This window comes from Maniola hyperantus, chromosome 17 (genome assembly GCF_902806685.2).
Source record: "Maniola hyperantus chromosome 17, iAphHyp1.2, whole genome shotgun sequence".
Lineage (NCBI taxonomy): Eukaryota > Metazoa > Arthropoda > Insecta > Lepidoptera > Nymphalidae > Maniola > Maniola hyperantus.
In genome coordinates this window covers 5,515,061-5,533,236 of record NC_048552.1, presented here as the reverse complement: position 1 = coordinate 5,533,236, position 18,176 = coordinate 5,515,061, and the positions used below count along the sequence as shown (strand labels likewise).

The 18,176-nt window shown below is 36.9% G+C and overlaps 2 protein-coding genes across 9 annotated transcripts in view; one reads left to right on the top strand and one right to left on the bottom strand.

Annotated features, from left to right (window-relative positions):
• LOC117990245 (chromatin assembly factor 1 subunit A-like) overlaps nt 1-18,176 on the top strand; it is a 457,923-nt gene that overhangs the window by 227,949 nt on the left and 211,798 nt on the right. The gene's annotated exons all lie outside the window — the stretch shown is intronic.
• Nucleotides 338-18,176, bottom strand: part of Fur1 (Furin 1) — a 200,561-nt gene continuing 182,722 nt past the window's right edge. For 6 of the 7 annotated variants that reach the window (XM_069504226.1, XM_069504229.1, XM_034977368.2 and 3 more), the window contains exons 11-16: nt 17,780-17,919; nt 14,667-14,785; nt 13,765-14,226; nt 12,958-13,157; nt 9,712-9,802; nt 338-3,110 (exon numbers count right to left, since the gene is read on the bottom strand). In XM_069504226.1, coding sequence (XP_069360327.1) covers nt 2,461-3,110; nt 9,712-9,802; nt 12,958-13,157; nt 13,765-14,226; nt 14,667-14,785; nt 17,780-17,919 — 1,662 coding nt within the window. In that variant the 3' untranslated portion in view covers nt 338-2,460. The remainder of the gene's footprint in view (nt 3,111-9,711; nt 9,803-12,957; nt 13,158-13,764; nt 14,227-14,666; nt 14,786-17,779; nt 17,920-18,176) is intronic. The other variant, XM_034977373.2, reaches the window with a different exon arrangement.

Sequence of the window (18,176 nt, the reverse complement as noted above, 5' to 3'; positions counted from 1 at the left end):
CCCAATCCCACCCTCCTTTTTCTACAACCGCACCGCACGCCACCGCAAGCAATTTCACCCTCACCACCTGGATGTCTGGTGCACTTCGACCATCCGTTGTGCCAGATCCTTTTTTCCACGCACATGCAACCTCATGGAACAGCTACCTTCGGCGGTGTTCCCATTAGATTATAACATGGAGTTATTCAAGGGGAGGACAAACAAATTCCTGAAAAGCCGGCAGCGAATTGGTGTTCCTCTGGTACTGCAAATGTTCATGGGTAATCACTTAACATCAGGTGACACGACCACTTGTGTGCTCGCTTTTTTATTTAAAAAAAGTAAATAAAACAACCAGTCAAAATAGGAACTCATTTATTTACATACATTCATATTATTTACACATCATAAGCTCATTGTGACTTTCCATTGTACACAAGCTCTAAACTAAATTAACAGGTCTAAATCTAGTGCTATCCTTTTTCGCAAGCAATATTATGACAGGGATAGCAATAGATTTAGACGTGTCATTTTAGTTTAGTTTAGATATTGTGTACAAGAGAATCGGCCCATTATCTACCTAACGAAATGGCAACTTGAGCAAAATTAAACCTAAACTGAAATATTATGCATCAATTATTATTTTGTATTGATAAAGTTTAAACGATAAAGAGAAAATTTTAAAAAGGTAAACAAAAGAAACTTAAAATTAAAAAGTAAATTAAGAATTATTTTAGGAATACTTCTAAAACATAGACTTTCAATCATTATATAAAATATCTAACTAAACTAGTCGGGCTAACGTCGACTATATACGTGAGTATAGCTGTTGAGAGATATTTTATATACCTAATGAAAATCACTCACGGTAGTTTAAGCGCTAAAATAGCCTTCAAATCATATTTATTAAAGTGTATCTTTAAAGCCTATTCACGAAATAAAATAATTTAAGGAAAGAAAAGCTAAGTCACAACTTACGAGTTCGACAGCCTAAGTTATCTGGTAAAAGATTAAAGTTATTAACTAAGAGTAACTTAGGTATACATACTTACTAACAGCACAACAGTCAAGAAGTTAGGTATTATGAAACTGTAACGATAATTGTCTCATAACTGTTCGATCAAGACAATCGCTTAGCCAATCAATTCCCCTTTTAGAGCTATAAAAATCGAAAGTAGGTTAGGTTGCCTATACCTATAGTCATTAAATTGTAGAGAAAAACAAGGAGGAGATCTTCGTGTTTGTAAAATATTTCTACGCTAATACCAAGAAGTATAATATTGTTCACCTTTTAGTTCCGACAACCGTATAATTATTAGTCCGTACAAAATGACTCCTTGCGCGCCATTTTAACTCTATGGATCAACTGTTATGTCAAAAGTACAGTAATTCACCTTTAAGATAAGGACTAAAATCGTACTTTTAACATGAAATTTGACACAAAGTTAAAATGGCGAGTGAGGAGTTAAATTTTGTCCGTTTATGTACCTATCCACAGGAATTTCGATTCGATTACAACCAAATATATTTTGCGCTTCGCAAAACTCAATAAAGTTACGTCTGAGATACCTAGAGTACCTTGTATAATATTTCATCTAAAGTTCCCCGATCGCCGTCTCTAATGCAATATCACTATGCTTATGCGTTTATTAGATTACACTTACAACTAGATATTATACTTAATACGTGGAATGTGATGAAAGAATACCCTGACATTCACTATGTTGAATTATTATATACTTAATTGAGTAGAACTATAGATTAATAAAGACAAAGGACATAAGATGACGATAGAACCGAAATATGAAATTTTATAAGGTCTTTGGACTAATTAATACAAAATTACAAAAATACTTTTTGTACAAATATGATCGCTGTCTTTTTTCCATCTGTGGTTATAATTAGTTCCTAAACTATTATATTATATACGTAATATTAGATCGTTGTGACAACCGATAGCATCATATCCATTGATAAGCGGGGTCATTCGGCAACTCAGTTGATCATCACTGAATGAAGACCACCAAGCTCATTTGACATTAATTTTTATTCCATCGAAGGTTTACCACGAAATATTATTTCGACATCGCTCAGTGAAACAGCAATGGAGAATCAATCAATGTCAAAATATGATTTTTCAAAATTGATGACACAGTTCAGGAACTCGTAACAAAACATCGAGGGGTTGACGTCACTGGCAGGCGACAAATGTTCCTACATTGCATCTAGGTATGCCTATGAATCGCTAATGCCTACGTCATCCATAGCATCCATAGCATATATGACATATCAATAAAGAATAAAGAATATCGTAGATTTACGAGCAAACCGAGAAATCCTTCACTCTAATTCACTCTGGTGATGATAACTGAGTTAGCGAATGACCCGGCATATCACATTAAAAGCATTGCTCTGGCCGAAAAATAAACACTATTTTTGATGTATCAATTCGTAGTACTCTGGACGGAATGTCAAGAGGTGCTATAAATTCATATCGTCATCCGACTCACTTTCGCTCGAATATTTATTAAGAGCTTTATGAATTTCTTCTTCAATTTCAATGGCGCTCTGCTGTTTCTCATCAACCGCCAACTTATTATACTCGTACGCTGTTTTTATATTGGAATCGTAGTTGTTTCTGGAGAAACAAAAACCCAGACGTTTAAGTACACAGACTAATCCGTACAACGAAATAAAACTGACCAGTATTACTAACGCGACTACGAGATTGACATTCATTTTATAATGATACTTAGCCATGTCGATTTGCGGCAGTACTGCTTTAGGATAGCAGTAATATTTCGGTTCGAAATCAGTTGAATTGTAGAGCTGAGCGTCATCCAAACAGGAAGAGCATTGACTGTTTTGTGGACCTGTACAAGTGGCGCAGGTGTAATGGCAAGGCAGGCAAAATAAAGGTGTTTTAGAGTGATTAGCTAACGGTTCCATATCGAACGCCTCCATTGCAGTAGGTTTAGCGACATCGCCCTGTCGCTTCATTACGAGCGAGGAGTCGCCAGTTTCCAAGAAAGTCAGGTTACGCCTGCGTGAGCTCCGTTCGATGGCGTACGTCCCACCCGGGCAAAGCTGATAGCATCGTCCGTCGTACAAATGCATACCCTTCGCGCATTCTAATGGAAAAGAGAACAGAGAATTGAGTACAAGAGCAAAAAGTAGATAGACCGACACCACCCAGCACCGAACCAGCGTCCATGCAAGTTGCCTTTCTTGCCAGCAGACCATATGATGCGGAAGTTCCATACGCAGAGGCTCGAAGTTCGTAGATACAGATTATGAAAACAGGGTACGAAAGAGGATGGTAAGTTGAATCTCGTCACTGATCTCAAGTAATTTTGTTCACCGACAATAATGTGATACAATAAACATAAAACAAACGGACGTTAACGCTGGTGCTTGGACATGCATAAAAAGATGTGTACAAAATTCAATGAAATCAGTAGAAAACAACAACGGAGCTAATTCAGTGGTATACAAATTTTAAACTGAACTAAACTGACAACTTAATTGGTAAGCCTCAGTGCTATCCTTTTAGCAAATTCGCTGCGGAAAAGGATATTATATGGCAATTACACCTGTAAGTTTTACTCACGTAAGTAGCTTATATGATTAAGTTACCTACAACAAATTTACTAATGTAAACTCTTATAAGTGTCATGTACCTTAGTAAATTTGCTATCAATTAGTTACGTAAGCTACTTATGTGAGTAAATCTTACAGGTGTAATTGCGGCCTTAGACCTATCAGTTCAGAGAGTTGTATACTACCGAATATCACCAACGTAGATAAAGACAAATGAAATAAGTATTTTAGTAATAAGTGTGTGTTTCTGTAATAAGAAGGTAGGTTAAAGCTTGGAGCGAAATGTTATCATTGTTAATGGCATTTTAAAAGCAAAGCATTGCATGCAATACATAACACATAACAAAAGCAAATTAATCAAATATAACAAAAAATAACGTCAGTTTGGTTTATAAATAAAATATACAAATTACTTGTGACTAACTGCCGCTTTAAATAAAACATTTTGTACAAAATATCAGAGACAAGACTCGACATACAAATAATAACAAATGAAAGTTTATTTCAATTTTGTAATAAAAGTTTTTTATTATTAGTTTTTCATTCACATCCGATTCAATATATACAAATTATTCAGCATTTACATTATGTAATAAATACATCTTATTGGGTCGCTACATTAATGCCGATGAATTTTACACGTGTAATTACACCAAAACTGTTACAAAAATGAGCTATTTACCAATTCTCAGCACGTCGAGATACTTACAATGAGATTGATGGTATTTCTAAAGATACAATTTATACTGGAGTTTATAGAAAAAGAGTTGATGAGCGTCAGTCTTAAGTACATCGGTTTTGATGTAAAATTTTACAATTTACCATAATTTGAGCAAGCAAATTGTACAAGAAAAATAAGAAAATATACTAAAAATGATGACGTTTTAGAAGACTTGAACAAGATGAGTTCACGAGAAGGTTACATAAAAAAGAGTAAAGGTACATTTCCATTGAAGCGGAGACAAGCAGAACGGATCGCAGATTTGTGTACTTGGACCAACCAGATTGTTCAAAAATGACATGATACCACGTCAGGTATCGACATCTGATTAGTCTATTATATGCACGTCTCCACTCCACTTCAGTCGTCTCAGCTTCAGCGGAAACTTACTTGGAAAACCAACCTATAATAAGATAGGCAGGTAAGGGGTTCCAAGTGTTTAAATTAATTTGAGGCTTGTATAAGACCCTTCACTACTCCTACCACGACGATCATTAGCTCTTTTTCCATAATTTCAATTTACTCTATCAAGAATTTAGGAAGTATTTTATATACTTAATTAAGTCTATCTACCAGTCGATGAGAAACCTTGAATGTTCAGTCGTTTTCAAATTTACATGTATGTGAGCAATTTGTACAAGTCTCCAAATTTATTTTCAACGATATACCCTACTTATTAATATTTACAATCGTTTACATGTTCTATATATTATATTATATTATATGGATTGGCAATCACTTCTATGATCACAACCGCAATATGCAATAATATTTATACTTACTAGTTATTATGTTTATTTATTCACAGGGAACTGCGTACTGTTTATATAAATAAGGCATTGTCTATGTAACAGTTGATAGTGGTGCTAATCCCTTGCACACAATCTCTATACTAAACTGTATAGAATCTAGAAATAGTTTTATTTAGATATTGTATACAATTGGATTAGCAAACATAATGAACAACGACGATTCTTGGCTATAATAAAGAGGTTTTTACTTTTCATACTTAAGAAAAACTATGAAAAGCTGTAGTTAGTGTAGTTAATACTACAAAACTAGCTTAAACAAAAAGATAAGAAAGAACTTTAGTAATAATTTGAGTGAAATTATTCTTTGAAAATATGTAATAATTTGCAAGAATAATGTTATACGAGGAATATAAATCCACTAAAGAAAGTCCATAATCTACTTCTCAAAAGCATGTACGATGTAAGACTCCAATTTAAACTCGAACAATCTGTTGAGAACTTTATATAGTTCCTCTTCTTAGAATCCAGTAAAGTTAAGAACGCATCTATCTTTATTTTGTGCTGGAAAATAGTACGTTAGTTAAATCGATACATACAAATTTAACAAGGGTCAAAGATAAACTGGAGCCCTCGCAGACCACAAACTTTTTATCGGCCGATAGTTTGGTCGGTTTCTTAATCAGTATGAAGATGTAATCGTTATAATTTGCGCACTTAGATACATCTTCATACTGATTAAGAAACCGACCAAACTATCGCCCGAAAAAAAGTTTGTGGTCTGCGGGGACTCTTTATGTCTATAAAGACTACCAGTTTTATATATTTAGGGTACCATAAATCCATACCTCAAAAGGAAAAAAGGAACCCTTATAGGATCACTTCATTGTCTATCTGTCTGTCTGTCCTATAGTAAAAGTGAAAGAATAAATCCGAAAACCGTGAATTTGTGGTTACATCACAAAAAAAGGTGTTCATGAACAAATAGTATTTTCAATTTTCAAAGTAAGACAACTATACCAACTGTGGTATCATATGAAAAGGCTTTGCCTGTACATTCTAAAATAGATTTTTTTTATTAGTTTCGATTTATCGTGCAAAATGACGAAAAAAATACCCGAGGACAGAACCCTCGGTGTGCGAGTCTGACGTGCACTTGGCCGGTTTTTTTTGTTGCTCAGCAATATAAGTAATTAACTTAAGTAAATAAAAACACATTATACAAATAAGTTGAAAAGGGGGTTCTAACCCGAGAGAGGGAATCATCACGATAAACAAATTTTACTTTGATGCTAAACCAAAAAATCTTCTGGACCATACACTTTGTCCGAGTGATATTAATATTTTTTATGGGAGTTTATTTATGAGAACAAGGGTTTACTATGGTTGAGGTTGTTTATAACGATAAGTACTAAATATAATAACCCGCTTTCCAGTTAGAAGTTAAGACCCCGTTTCCGATTGACCTTGTATAAATGTGAGTTTAAGTACAAAACTTATGGGCCAGTAGGCTTTGTTTGCTTTTGGGTATCCTAAACCCTGATTTATCCCAAAATCCGGCCAAGTGGGACGCATTTTGAGCGCTCGATCGTTAAAGTCTACCCGACAGCATGGTAGGCTCTCGCTGTCACAGAGATAATGCCCCTATAAATACGAGTACACTTAAGAGGTTAGAAGGCATAATTTATTGTTTTCCAAACTTATTGTAACAGATATGTCCCTTTTCAATATACTTATGTAATGAAAACGTTGTGGCGAATTTTTGATTTTAATAAGGAACGTTTTCAAGCAAACAAACTCATAATAGTGGAAAATCTTTCTAAATTTGAAGTCAAATGTTGTAAATCAGCAAAATATTATCAACTCCATTATTAAGTTGTTCACTCAAAACTCTAGCTTCGTTTCTAGTAGCTCTAATTTCCTAGGATAGCATCGAACAACACTGAAACATTGTCTATTGAAACCAGATGTCATACTTTCCTACTTTGTATCATCGACATGAAAATCGCTCTCTCTCTCTAGCAGTACTGTCATATTATTATAGCGGCAACACTGTGTTAACACCCTATCTTATAAAACCAGAGCTCACAATAGTTACGTAAAAATGATTAGGTATTTAGTATAGTAAAAATATGAAAAAGTTCTCCAGAAAGTGAAAATTTCGCCAAAACGCTTTATCTATTTATAACAAACATTAAGCTAAACAATTATTAAATTTCTATCTAAATATTTTCAATAAATAATTATTTTAGGAAAAAAGCGGAAAGTAAATGCGTAACATTTGGTATATTTTATTGTTTTAAGGATAGAGGCAAATTTTTGATTTCCGGATACAATTAAATACAGTTTATTATTTTTTAGAAAAATTCGCAACATTCATTCAGTTGGAAAAATATTAAGAAAAGCAGTTAACCTTAGTACTAATGATATTTATAAAATGAATGTTTTGATCAGTTATCCGATTCATTCATAGTTATTTTTACATTTTAAAATGCTTTAATACTTCATTAGAGCCAAAAAGTTTAACATTCAACAGTTCTTGATCATTTAACTTTAATCAAGTAATTTTTTCATTTGTTACAATAAAAAATAAGGAATGCAATTTCGAGTCCGGTAATTGCACCCGAAAGTCGGCTTTGCCCCCGGCCTTAATAGAATGCCTTTAATTGGTTGGAGGCAAAAATAAACATTTGTGGGTATTTTAATAACAACGTAACAATATGTAAATGTAAAAAATATTTTCTATTGCAACATTGGAAGTTTGGAGAATATTTTAACATAAAGTATTAATCTTGTAATTTGTATATATAGTTATATAACGCTAATAGGCCATCGTTATGATCAGATCAGTGAGGAAGTAGGTATTTAGTCGATTATTTATAATTCATGCTCCCTTTATGAAACGTAATTAAATACCTACATCGAAATGGCAACCTTTTTGAAAAATAATTTCAATAACTACTAAACCTAACTAATATTCTTATTTTCCGAAATCGTAAACTCATGTATCAGTATTTGACCGCGACCGTATTTTGCTCAGCGTCTTTCGAGTTCTTCCTGCCGGATGTTAGGGAACCAATCCAGATAAACTTGGAAAGACCCAGCTGTAGATACGCTTGACGATTCAAAAGCACTTGTAAAAGTTTATTTGAACAAGAACTTTTCTATTACTATTTCGAAGTAAATCATTATTAGACATGTACGTATTGGCCATTTTAAGGATAGGATTAAGTTCGGGAGTCGGTTAGGCTGGAGTGGAACATATCCCACCCTATTAAAACTTCATTTGTCAGAGCCAGCTTCTGAGTAAATAGTTATTATAGCTCTATTACTGTGCTATTAGTACTTGAGCTTGACGTACTAGATGAGACATCAGTTGTGATACGATGCGATGTCAAAATTGTTTAAAATTAAGAGATTCAGAAACTATTTATATTTTGTGATTTGACACGATTTTTTATGGAAAAAATATTGTGTCGCCATCAAGCGTATTGAAAAGAGTAAGTATAGTTTTCTTAGAACTTAGTCAATAATTAATTTAATTAATTAAGTAATAGGTTAATTTCCCACATTGAACTTTATACACTAGTCATGATTAGTGTGATCATATACGATGGCCTGGGTATATTGACAAAAAAAAAGCATAACAATCGCCCGCAAGAATATTTTTCTTAAGTACCACAGGCATTTTCTAACTAATTTTATTACACTACAGATACTTTTATGTAACTAAGTGTCCACTCGATCTGATTCAAATTACTCCTCATATACACAATGCAATTACCCAAGCAAAATGGACGTCTTCGTTTTGGAATACGTAATAATAATTTTATGTAATTGCACTTTTCTCTAGCTCTTTAATTTTGCCGAATAATAGGTGACATTACAAAATACCTATGAGATTATTGGACATCACTTTATTCTTACAAAATATCGTACAAATTTTATATCGCAGTCATTTCAAAATATTTTAAGGGTTTAGTTTTAGTTTTTAATATTATTGAACACCTTCACAGGATAGGTAAGTAGTTTTATCTTTAGATATTATATTTATATGATATTTTAAAACAACTGCGATTTATAATATTTAATATTAGCTATATATAAATTATTTACGTATACGAAAGTTCAGAAGTTCAAACTTTCTCTGACCTTTTATTGTTGCTGACGTTAGTTATTATAAAAGTCATAAAGGACTGGACTATTACGTGCTAGAAACAATTGTAAATAAAATATTCCTACTCCGTGTTTTAACTAAAACAACAACGAGACCTATTCTTTAATGTAAGTACTTCAGAAACGATTACATTTGCGGCAGTATTGACTTGTTTCGGACATTGGTGACAAAAATAAGAGTAATATTAATGATAATTAGTATTAAATAATTGGATTTATTATGTTTATAACATCTTGTACTTATTATTTTAAAGAATTCAACTAAAATCACGAGCCTCAAGTATTAGGGCACCAGCATTGAGCAAAGGTGTTTAGCCGGCCGCAAGCAGGGCGCTCGGGGCGGCCGCGTGTTTTCGCTGGTTTGTGTGAGCTTTACGCTAGCAGTTAGTGCACAGTTTCGCTTACATCTACGTGGCTGTCTGCTTTGGGATGACAGGGCCAAAGATTCGGCCGCGGAGAGTAAGATTAGGAGCAAGAGGCACAAACCTAGGCACTGGTGCGGCGGCTGTGCGCCGTGTGTGATACAGCCGCTGGCCGCATATCCGCCCGCCTCGACTGCCGGACCCTCTTCGCGAATCTATAGAATAAAAACAATAACATTATAAAAAAAGTTGGTTCCTATTGGCTGGAACTAGGAGTTTTGCTTTCATGTATTTTTAAAGCAAACTCTAGCACTTCCGTCCGTATTTAACATGGCCGCCAAACATAACAGCTGTTTTGAGGCCACCATCTTTTATCTAGGTGTGTTAAAGTATCTATAGCGGCATACATTCAAAGTTCTATTTTTAATTACTACAACATGATATCCCGTGTGATATCCAGATAAAACCTTTTGGCGACTGGCTCTCAAAAAATGGAAACCCACGCGCGATTCGTTTTATTTCAACTATGTGTAAAGGTTAGTTAATCAAGTTAAGTATTTTTAAAATGTTAAAGTCATAATATTGTCAAAGTTAAAAAATATATATTACTTCAAATATTAAATCTACAGGTTAGCCTTTTTAGAAGTCATTGCAGAAAAAGAGTCAGAAAAACGTTAATAAATTAATTATTATTTATTGAAACCTCATTTAATTTTGATAAGAGCTACGAGTATGGTTAACGAGCTCAGAAATATAAATTTCAACGGTGCATTAAATTGCAAATTATTATTCAGTTTGTTTTATTGGAAAATGTTCAATATTAAATTTGTTTAAGTGCTTATTTATAAAAAGTGCAGATTTCAGAAATCTCATACCAAATTCGCATGCAATCCCCCATAGGTTTACTTCAGAACAATTGAAATATCTGTACCAAAAAAAAATTATCATGAAAAAATTCCCTCTTGTTCGATGAAACGTATTTATAAGATACTTTCATCAACAGAATACGATAACTGAATCTGATGTTACTTACTATATTTGTAAAGATCTTTTAATTAACTTGCTTTGTTCGCATATTATTTTTATTTTTAGCATAATTTATGTAGATACATTGTAGTTAAAAGCCTGTTTAAAAAAGTTGGCTACGTTTATTTTGTTTTACCGTAGTACATATACCTAGCACGCGGCAGGTTGAAATGGCAATCAGGGAGGGAACGTCCCGCATACCCGCACAGCCCCCGCGCTAACCCGGTGCGGGCGCGGGTGACGTGCGGGTGTGCGGGGCGTCCCCCCGCCTCATACCCCGATTTCCATCTCCACCAGACGCGGACTATAGGCACATAAAAAATATTTGTAAAACACCTGCTTTAGCCTACCTACAGTAGCCGACAGGCAATATTTTACATGGACCTTTAGAAATACATTTCGGCTTCGTAGAGCGTTGTCTCTATCACTCATACCTATGTGACGTTTTGTCGGTTTCAACGACCCGGTTTTTCTACAGGTCGACGTACAATTTTTCCTGACGGGTACCTATTGTACAAAAGGGGGCAATGTTGAAATTCCTTTGTTGTGCCGTGATGCAGGAAACACAAGTTGACCGGCAAATTCAAGCTAAATTTGATGCAGGGAATTTCTCAAAGACACGACATACTATGTCATCCGCTTTTGCGTTTATTGCCAGACTACATGCATTCTATGCAACATGCAAGTAGGTCCTACCTGCCTACTAGATTTTCGATATCACTATAGATTCGATAACATAGAACAAAATGAATGTAGAAAGTTCCAGAGAACTTGAATATTTTTGATCTTTCAAGAAAAGTATTCTCTAGAATATGTAAACAAAATGTCCACCGAATGAATAACTAAACACGTCAATGCTTTTATAAATTCTAAAGTGTGGTTGTTTGTTCATCTTTGGTTTTAACCTTCAATAACATCGCAACGGAGTAAAGGATTTACGTGATTTTGTATGAATGTACCAAATTAAAGACCTGGAAAGTGACATAGGCTACTTTTATCTCGGAAAATCAAAGAGTTCCCACGAGATTTTCGAAAATCTAAATCTCCACGGATGAAGTCATGCACAACAGCTAGTAGCCTATAAAAATAATGTACATCGACTTTTATAAACAGATAGCGGTTTTGTAGAGCATTGTCTGTCGTTGAGACCGATAAAACGTCACATATGTAACAGAGACAACGCTCTACAAAGCCGAAATCTCGTTCTAAATCTATCATTCTAATCATCTCCTTTGCCGCAAAGTGCCGCGCGGCTGCAGCGCTGCGGCCGCGCTACTTTGTAAATCCATATAATTTCGATCGATGATCTTCTGCGAGGCCGGCAAATTTGAAAGCGCCCTAGGTCGATGTACATTATTTTCTGCCGCGTACTTACTGCACAACTATAGAAGACTACTAGACTAGAACCAAAACAATACGTAATATCAATTTTCTCATAACTCACAACAAAGTGCGGACTCCGGGTATAGATTTATTGATACCGCCAGAATCACTATACTTAACGATAGTTGGATTCTTTACTACGTCGTGACACGGACAGCGGTGGTCATAAATCCTAATAATACGATACTAGTTGACGCCTCAAGGTTATGATTTATATGTTCCGCAAACGTTATAAATTCTATCTGAAACGGTAAACGATATAGATATGCTAGACGATGAAGTAGATATGAGTAGATACAACTTTATATTCACAGTTTCACATCCAAGACTTTCGAGACTAGCTGATGGTCGCGACTTCGCGACCGCGTAAATTTAGATTTTCAAAAATCCCGTGGGTAAAAAATAGGTTTGTCACTTCTCCATGTCTTCAACTATCCATGTCAAAATCAGGTCAATCCGTTGTTCCGTTGTGGCGTGATTGAAGGCCAAATCAACAAACAAACACACTTTCGCATTTATAATATGGGTGGTGATGTCTTGTTATGAAAATAATCAAGAAAACATTTCAATGAATTCACGGGAATACTATGCAGTCGATGAACTGAGAAAAGGTCTTGGCCGTTTTATATTCTAGGCAAAACTCTATATTTTTTGCACATTAACGAAGGTAAACTGTAGAGTATTCCACAATTACGGAATGGGAGACTGACTTTGTAGACAGTAGGTGCTGCTTCTCTGGTATGCCAATATGGTGGAGGGTATGTTGAGCACTAAAGCTCTATGAAGTATGGAAGACCCCGTTTTCAAGGTGTAATCTGGTGAAACTCGGACTTCGACTCAGGCGACGTTCGAGTATAAGGTTATACCTATTCGTGTCTATAGTGCGTACTGCGTAGTTGGAATCCAGGGCTAAATGGAGCCAGAAATCGTCGATAGTATGAACGTCAAATTAATTACTCACCGCATGAGAATCATGCCACACGAGAGCGAGATCATCTTCTATAGTGTTTTGTCTCACTTCCTCTGGCGCCTCAGGCACATTTTCGCTCCATGACGTAGCACCACTAGTTCCTAAGGAGTTGCTTTCAGGAGACACGTCGTATTCTTGCGCAGGCGTCTCCGTGCCGTAGAATATCAACTCCCATTGCGTCAATGGACCAGCTGCATACAGAAATAGGTTATATTAGTTCCTTAATAGAAAGTTTATTGCAGCAGAAGTATTATTCAAAAGTTGTGTATAGTCTGTACATATTATTGAAAATGTGCAAAGGTTACAGTCACAAAAGCAAAAAGATCTGAACATTATTGATATTATCTATTACTTATTATTTACACTTCTTGCATGACGAGTTCTTTTGCTAGATACAAAATACAGTCAAATTATTGTGGGAGCATAAGTTACTCAATTATTTTTTCATACAGGCAGTGGTTATGGTGTTCATTCAACTAGCAGTGTTATTTTTAATTCATTAAGTAGAATTCTGAAATAAACATTAAATAAGTACCTACAAAAACATCAGAAGTATAAAATAACTCTCTACATGACGCGAAGCATTAAAAAATCAACAAGAAAAACCCCAGCGAATCTTTCTGGGATAAAGAATAAAAGTCAACTACGAAATAAAATTTAAACAACGCAAACACACGACATGCAAAATGGCAAGTCGGGGACAAGGGTAATTGACGTGCAAGCTCGAACTATGCGGATGTCAAATAACATCAAATAAAACACCGCAAAACGTAGCAACGGACAACATGCACAAGGTACCGTTGGCTTGCAGCGGCGCGGGGTAAATCCGCTGAATTTTCGGGTACTGGTCGAACAAACTGGACATCTTACGCCCTCTAGCGTCCGACAGAGGGTGCTTTAAATCCCCTCGCAAATTAAGGCTCAAATCCGGCGTAGTTGACGTCGTCACCCGCGCCGTCGTGCTCTCGACGGGTGAGCGCGTCGCCGGTCGTCCCTGTTTTTTCTGCGAATTCCTATTAGGATTCTTCGAATTCTTGTTCTTTTTTCTTTTCACTAAGCCAACTGTGTACGTTGGCACTATGGGAATGGCTTTTCCTCTGTTGTTTTTCCTCCCGGCCTGAACGACTACGGGCCGTACGGGCCGAGTTGCGTTGCTCCTATTTCGAATAATTGGACTTCTAAACGGTATTGGATCATTTTTAGCAGCCGGCGAGCCTGTCCCGTATAACGTCAACGACCAGTCTTGCAATGTCGCTCGACCTATGGCATCGAAAGTTCACATTTGTGAATCCTTGTAATAGTTTCTAACAGACATAGACATGTAAGTGCATAAAATTATAAGTTACTTCTAACACATTTTTTTTCACTATTTATCCATTCTATCAGAATGCTCGAAGGTTTTTCGAATCCATGCACTTGTTGTCAACTCAGAGTTTCATGATTTTTAGTAAGGACAAAGAAAACAACCAAATGGAATATGAGAATTTTAATAATGATAAACGACTTTGCTGATATCCAATGATTCGTATGATATAGAAACTTCAATTTACACGTGCTTTAGCACATCAGGCTTAGCGTGACCACCAACAGAACACCAAGTCTAAGGTTTCATCTTAAAAAGCTCTGTCATTTCATGTATTCTGTCATTTTTTGGAGGTTATGCTGGAGGAGCAATAAAAAATTGGCAAATGATAACTCACCCATATATCGCCCTTCGTTGGAGACCTCAAGCTGCCACACGCCAAGGGGCCCCTCCCCCCACATATGCACCGACATGAAAGGCCACGAATTGAACCCCGCTCGCGACGAGTCGTGTGGCCTGGTGGAAAATTGTTTGTATAATTAAATCGCTCCCTAGAGATGGGTTACATACAGGGTGTAACAAGAACGCTAGCTAAAACTTAGCGTTATTGTTATACTATCTAAACACAATCCAATACCACTAACCATTTGCCTCATTTTGTAGTTTTAGTGATTTAGTATTTTTCTTGGTCTAAACATTAAACCATAGTCCACCACGCTGCCCTAGTGCGTATTGGCATACTTCAGATATCTTTGAGAGCATTATATGAATCTGGTAATTATTATCTACATAAGCTGCATTAAAAAATACTAAGTACTTGACTATTATAAATATTTTTGCGAATTAATAACTTAAATTTTTACACGAAAAAATATACACCTTTCTTTCTACCTGTGGAAATAGAGGAAAGACTTCAAAAAAGAGCGCTGTTTTATTAAACTAGGTAATACGAAGTTCCCAGAAAATTCATTTCGGCTGCAAAGTGTGGCGCGGCAACAGTGTAACTTAAATCTAATTCCGTAACTTTGGAGCTTTTAACTTTTTGGGGAAAAAGTTAAAACTCTAAAAGTGGCCATGAGCCCCCGGTGTGCAATATTAACTCACATTACACAGCTTCAAAGAAATGTGATTTAAGTCGCCTTTTCGTATGTGTATGAGCACCATTCGTAATTTAATCAGTACCCTTATTATGACTGCGAAAGTGTGTTTGTTTGTTGGTTTATTGGTTTGTCGGTTTGTCCCTCAATCACGTCGCAACGGTGCAACAGATTGACGTGATTTTTTGCATGGGTATAGTTAAAGACCAGGAGAGTGACATAGGCTAATTTTTATTACGGGAAATGAATGAGTTCCCACGGGATTTTTAAAACCTAAATCCACGCGTACAAAGTCGCGGTCTTCAGCTAGTATTAGATATATAAAGGGAAAAACTGACTGACTGACTGATCTATCAACGCACCGCACAGCTCAAACTACTGGATGGATCAGGCTGTTGGTGGGTAATCTCCTTTGGCATGCCGATATGATAGCTATATTAGATGTCTAGACATCCACTAAGAAAAGGGTAAAATCTACATTTTTTAAATTTAATGATTACATAATATGAACACATTTATAGTGCTCATGCCAGACGATGGCATCCAGATTTCATCTTTTATTCAAATCAGCTTATTGGGCCAACTTTAAATAGCACCTGTTTGCCGTCTATGTTTACCTTTAATCGGAGTCGTAGAAATGTGCCGAGAAAGGTAGAAAGAAGGTTTTATTGCCACGTATGCTGTTTCAAAGTGATAAAGTACGCCGCCGACTGCCTTCAAGTTCGGTAATTGCGCTGTAAGGCGAATTGTGAAGCCAGATCTATTGCGCGATATCGAGGAGGTTTAGGGGAAAAGTTGGGAGAGGAACATTTGGAGACATAAAAATCATCCGTCTGTTTTATGGAACACATATTACATTATACTCATACATATTCAGTAGATAACACAGGTATAGTACGCGACAGGTCGAGATGGCAATCGGGGTGGGGACGCCCCGCACACCCGCGCGTCACCCGCGCTCGCTCGCACCGAGGCGTCCTCCCACCTCATACCCCGATCGCTATCTCGATCTGTCGCGGACTATACATCACTCTTTTCAGAGCATATTGCACCTCCTCTACACGAGCAGCCTGTGGATCGATTACACGCAAAAGCAGTACAATGCCCTGCGTGTACAATATAATAATGCATTCAGGATGCTGATGGGGCTGCCCAGATTCTGCAGCGCGTCAGGGATGTTCGCCGAGGCGCATGTAGACTGTTTTTATACTACTATGCGAAAGCGGTGCACATCCCTGTTGCGTAGAGTCCGGTCCAGCCCCAATGGCCTCCTGAAGGTATTTTCTGACAGGATCGACTGCCAGTACTTGAATCACTGTTGTATGATTCACGTGCTGGCAAATCGATCCTGTCCTAATTTAAATAGTTATAGATTTTTTACTAACAAATAGGTTTAAGTTTCGTGTAATTACTAACACTAATATTAATAATTACTAACAATTAGGTTTAAGTTTTGTGTAATTACTAACACCAATATGATCCTTGTTGGTCGAAATAAAAACATTTTATTTTATTTATTTATACAGGGTGTAACCAGAACGCTAGCAAAAACTTAGCGTTATTGTTGTACTACCTAAACACAATCCAATACCAATAACCATTTGCCTAATTTTGTAGTTTTAGTATTTTTCAATCCCGCAATGTATAGCGTGCAAAACTCGGGTCAATGTTCCGCGCAGAATCAACTCCGAGTAGCTTACTTACGCAACGTTCGTTAATCTCTAGCGTCAGTCAGTCTTATCTATATAGGTGCAAGCAACGTGACCCTGGTGCCAGCAGGCGATGTAAGCGCGATACGAAGGTCACCTCGACGAACTGCGGCCAGCGACACTCTTGCCTGGACGTGCTCTAGGTAGTTCACGTCAGGGTACGTACTTACATGCTGAGGTACCTAGAGAAGTTAGTCACTTACCTAGGAGCAAGTAACGTGACCCTAGTGCCAGCAGGCGACGTAAGCGCGATACGAAGTTTACCTCGATGAACTGCGACCAGCGACACTCTTGCCTGGACGTGCTCTAGGTAGTTCACGTCAGGGTACGCACTTACATGCTTAGGTACCTCGAGAAGTTAGTCACTTACCTAGGAGCAAGCAACGTGACCCTAGTGCCAGCAAGCGACGTAAGCGCGATACGAAGTTTACCTCGATGAACTGCGGCCAGCGACACTCTTGCCTGGACGTGCTCTAGGTAGTTCACGTCAGGGTACGTACTTACATGCTGAGGTACCTAGAGAAGTTAGTCACTTACCTAGGAGCAAGTAACGTGACCCTAGTGCCAGCAGGCGACGTAAGCGCGATACGAAGTTTACCTCGATGAACTGCGACCAGCGACACTCTTGCCTGGACGTGCTCTAGGTAGTTCACGTCAGGGTACGCACTTACATGCTTAGGTACCTCGAGAAGTTAGTCACTTACCTAGGAGCAAGCAACGTGACCCTAGTGCCAGCAGGTGACGTAAGCGCGATACGAAGGTCACCTCGACGAACTGCGGCCAGCGATACTCTTGCCTGGACGTGCTCTAAGTAGTTCACGCCAGGGCACGTAGTTACATCCAGCTGTATACAATGAAATTCATTAATCTGCATGGTCTATTTTAATTTGACACGTTTTATTAACTCGCTTTCTTGTCAGTCTGTTTGTTTGTTTTTTTTTTTTTAAATAAGGTCTAGTTAGTTACGCTTGAACCGCGTTGCATCATAATTAGACCTGTACCATTACGTAGTTAAAATTTTGTAGTTAATTATTATTTAAGTTGCAAGCAATTTCATGGACTTACATTCAAAGCGTTGGACAAACATGAGTCGAATAGATA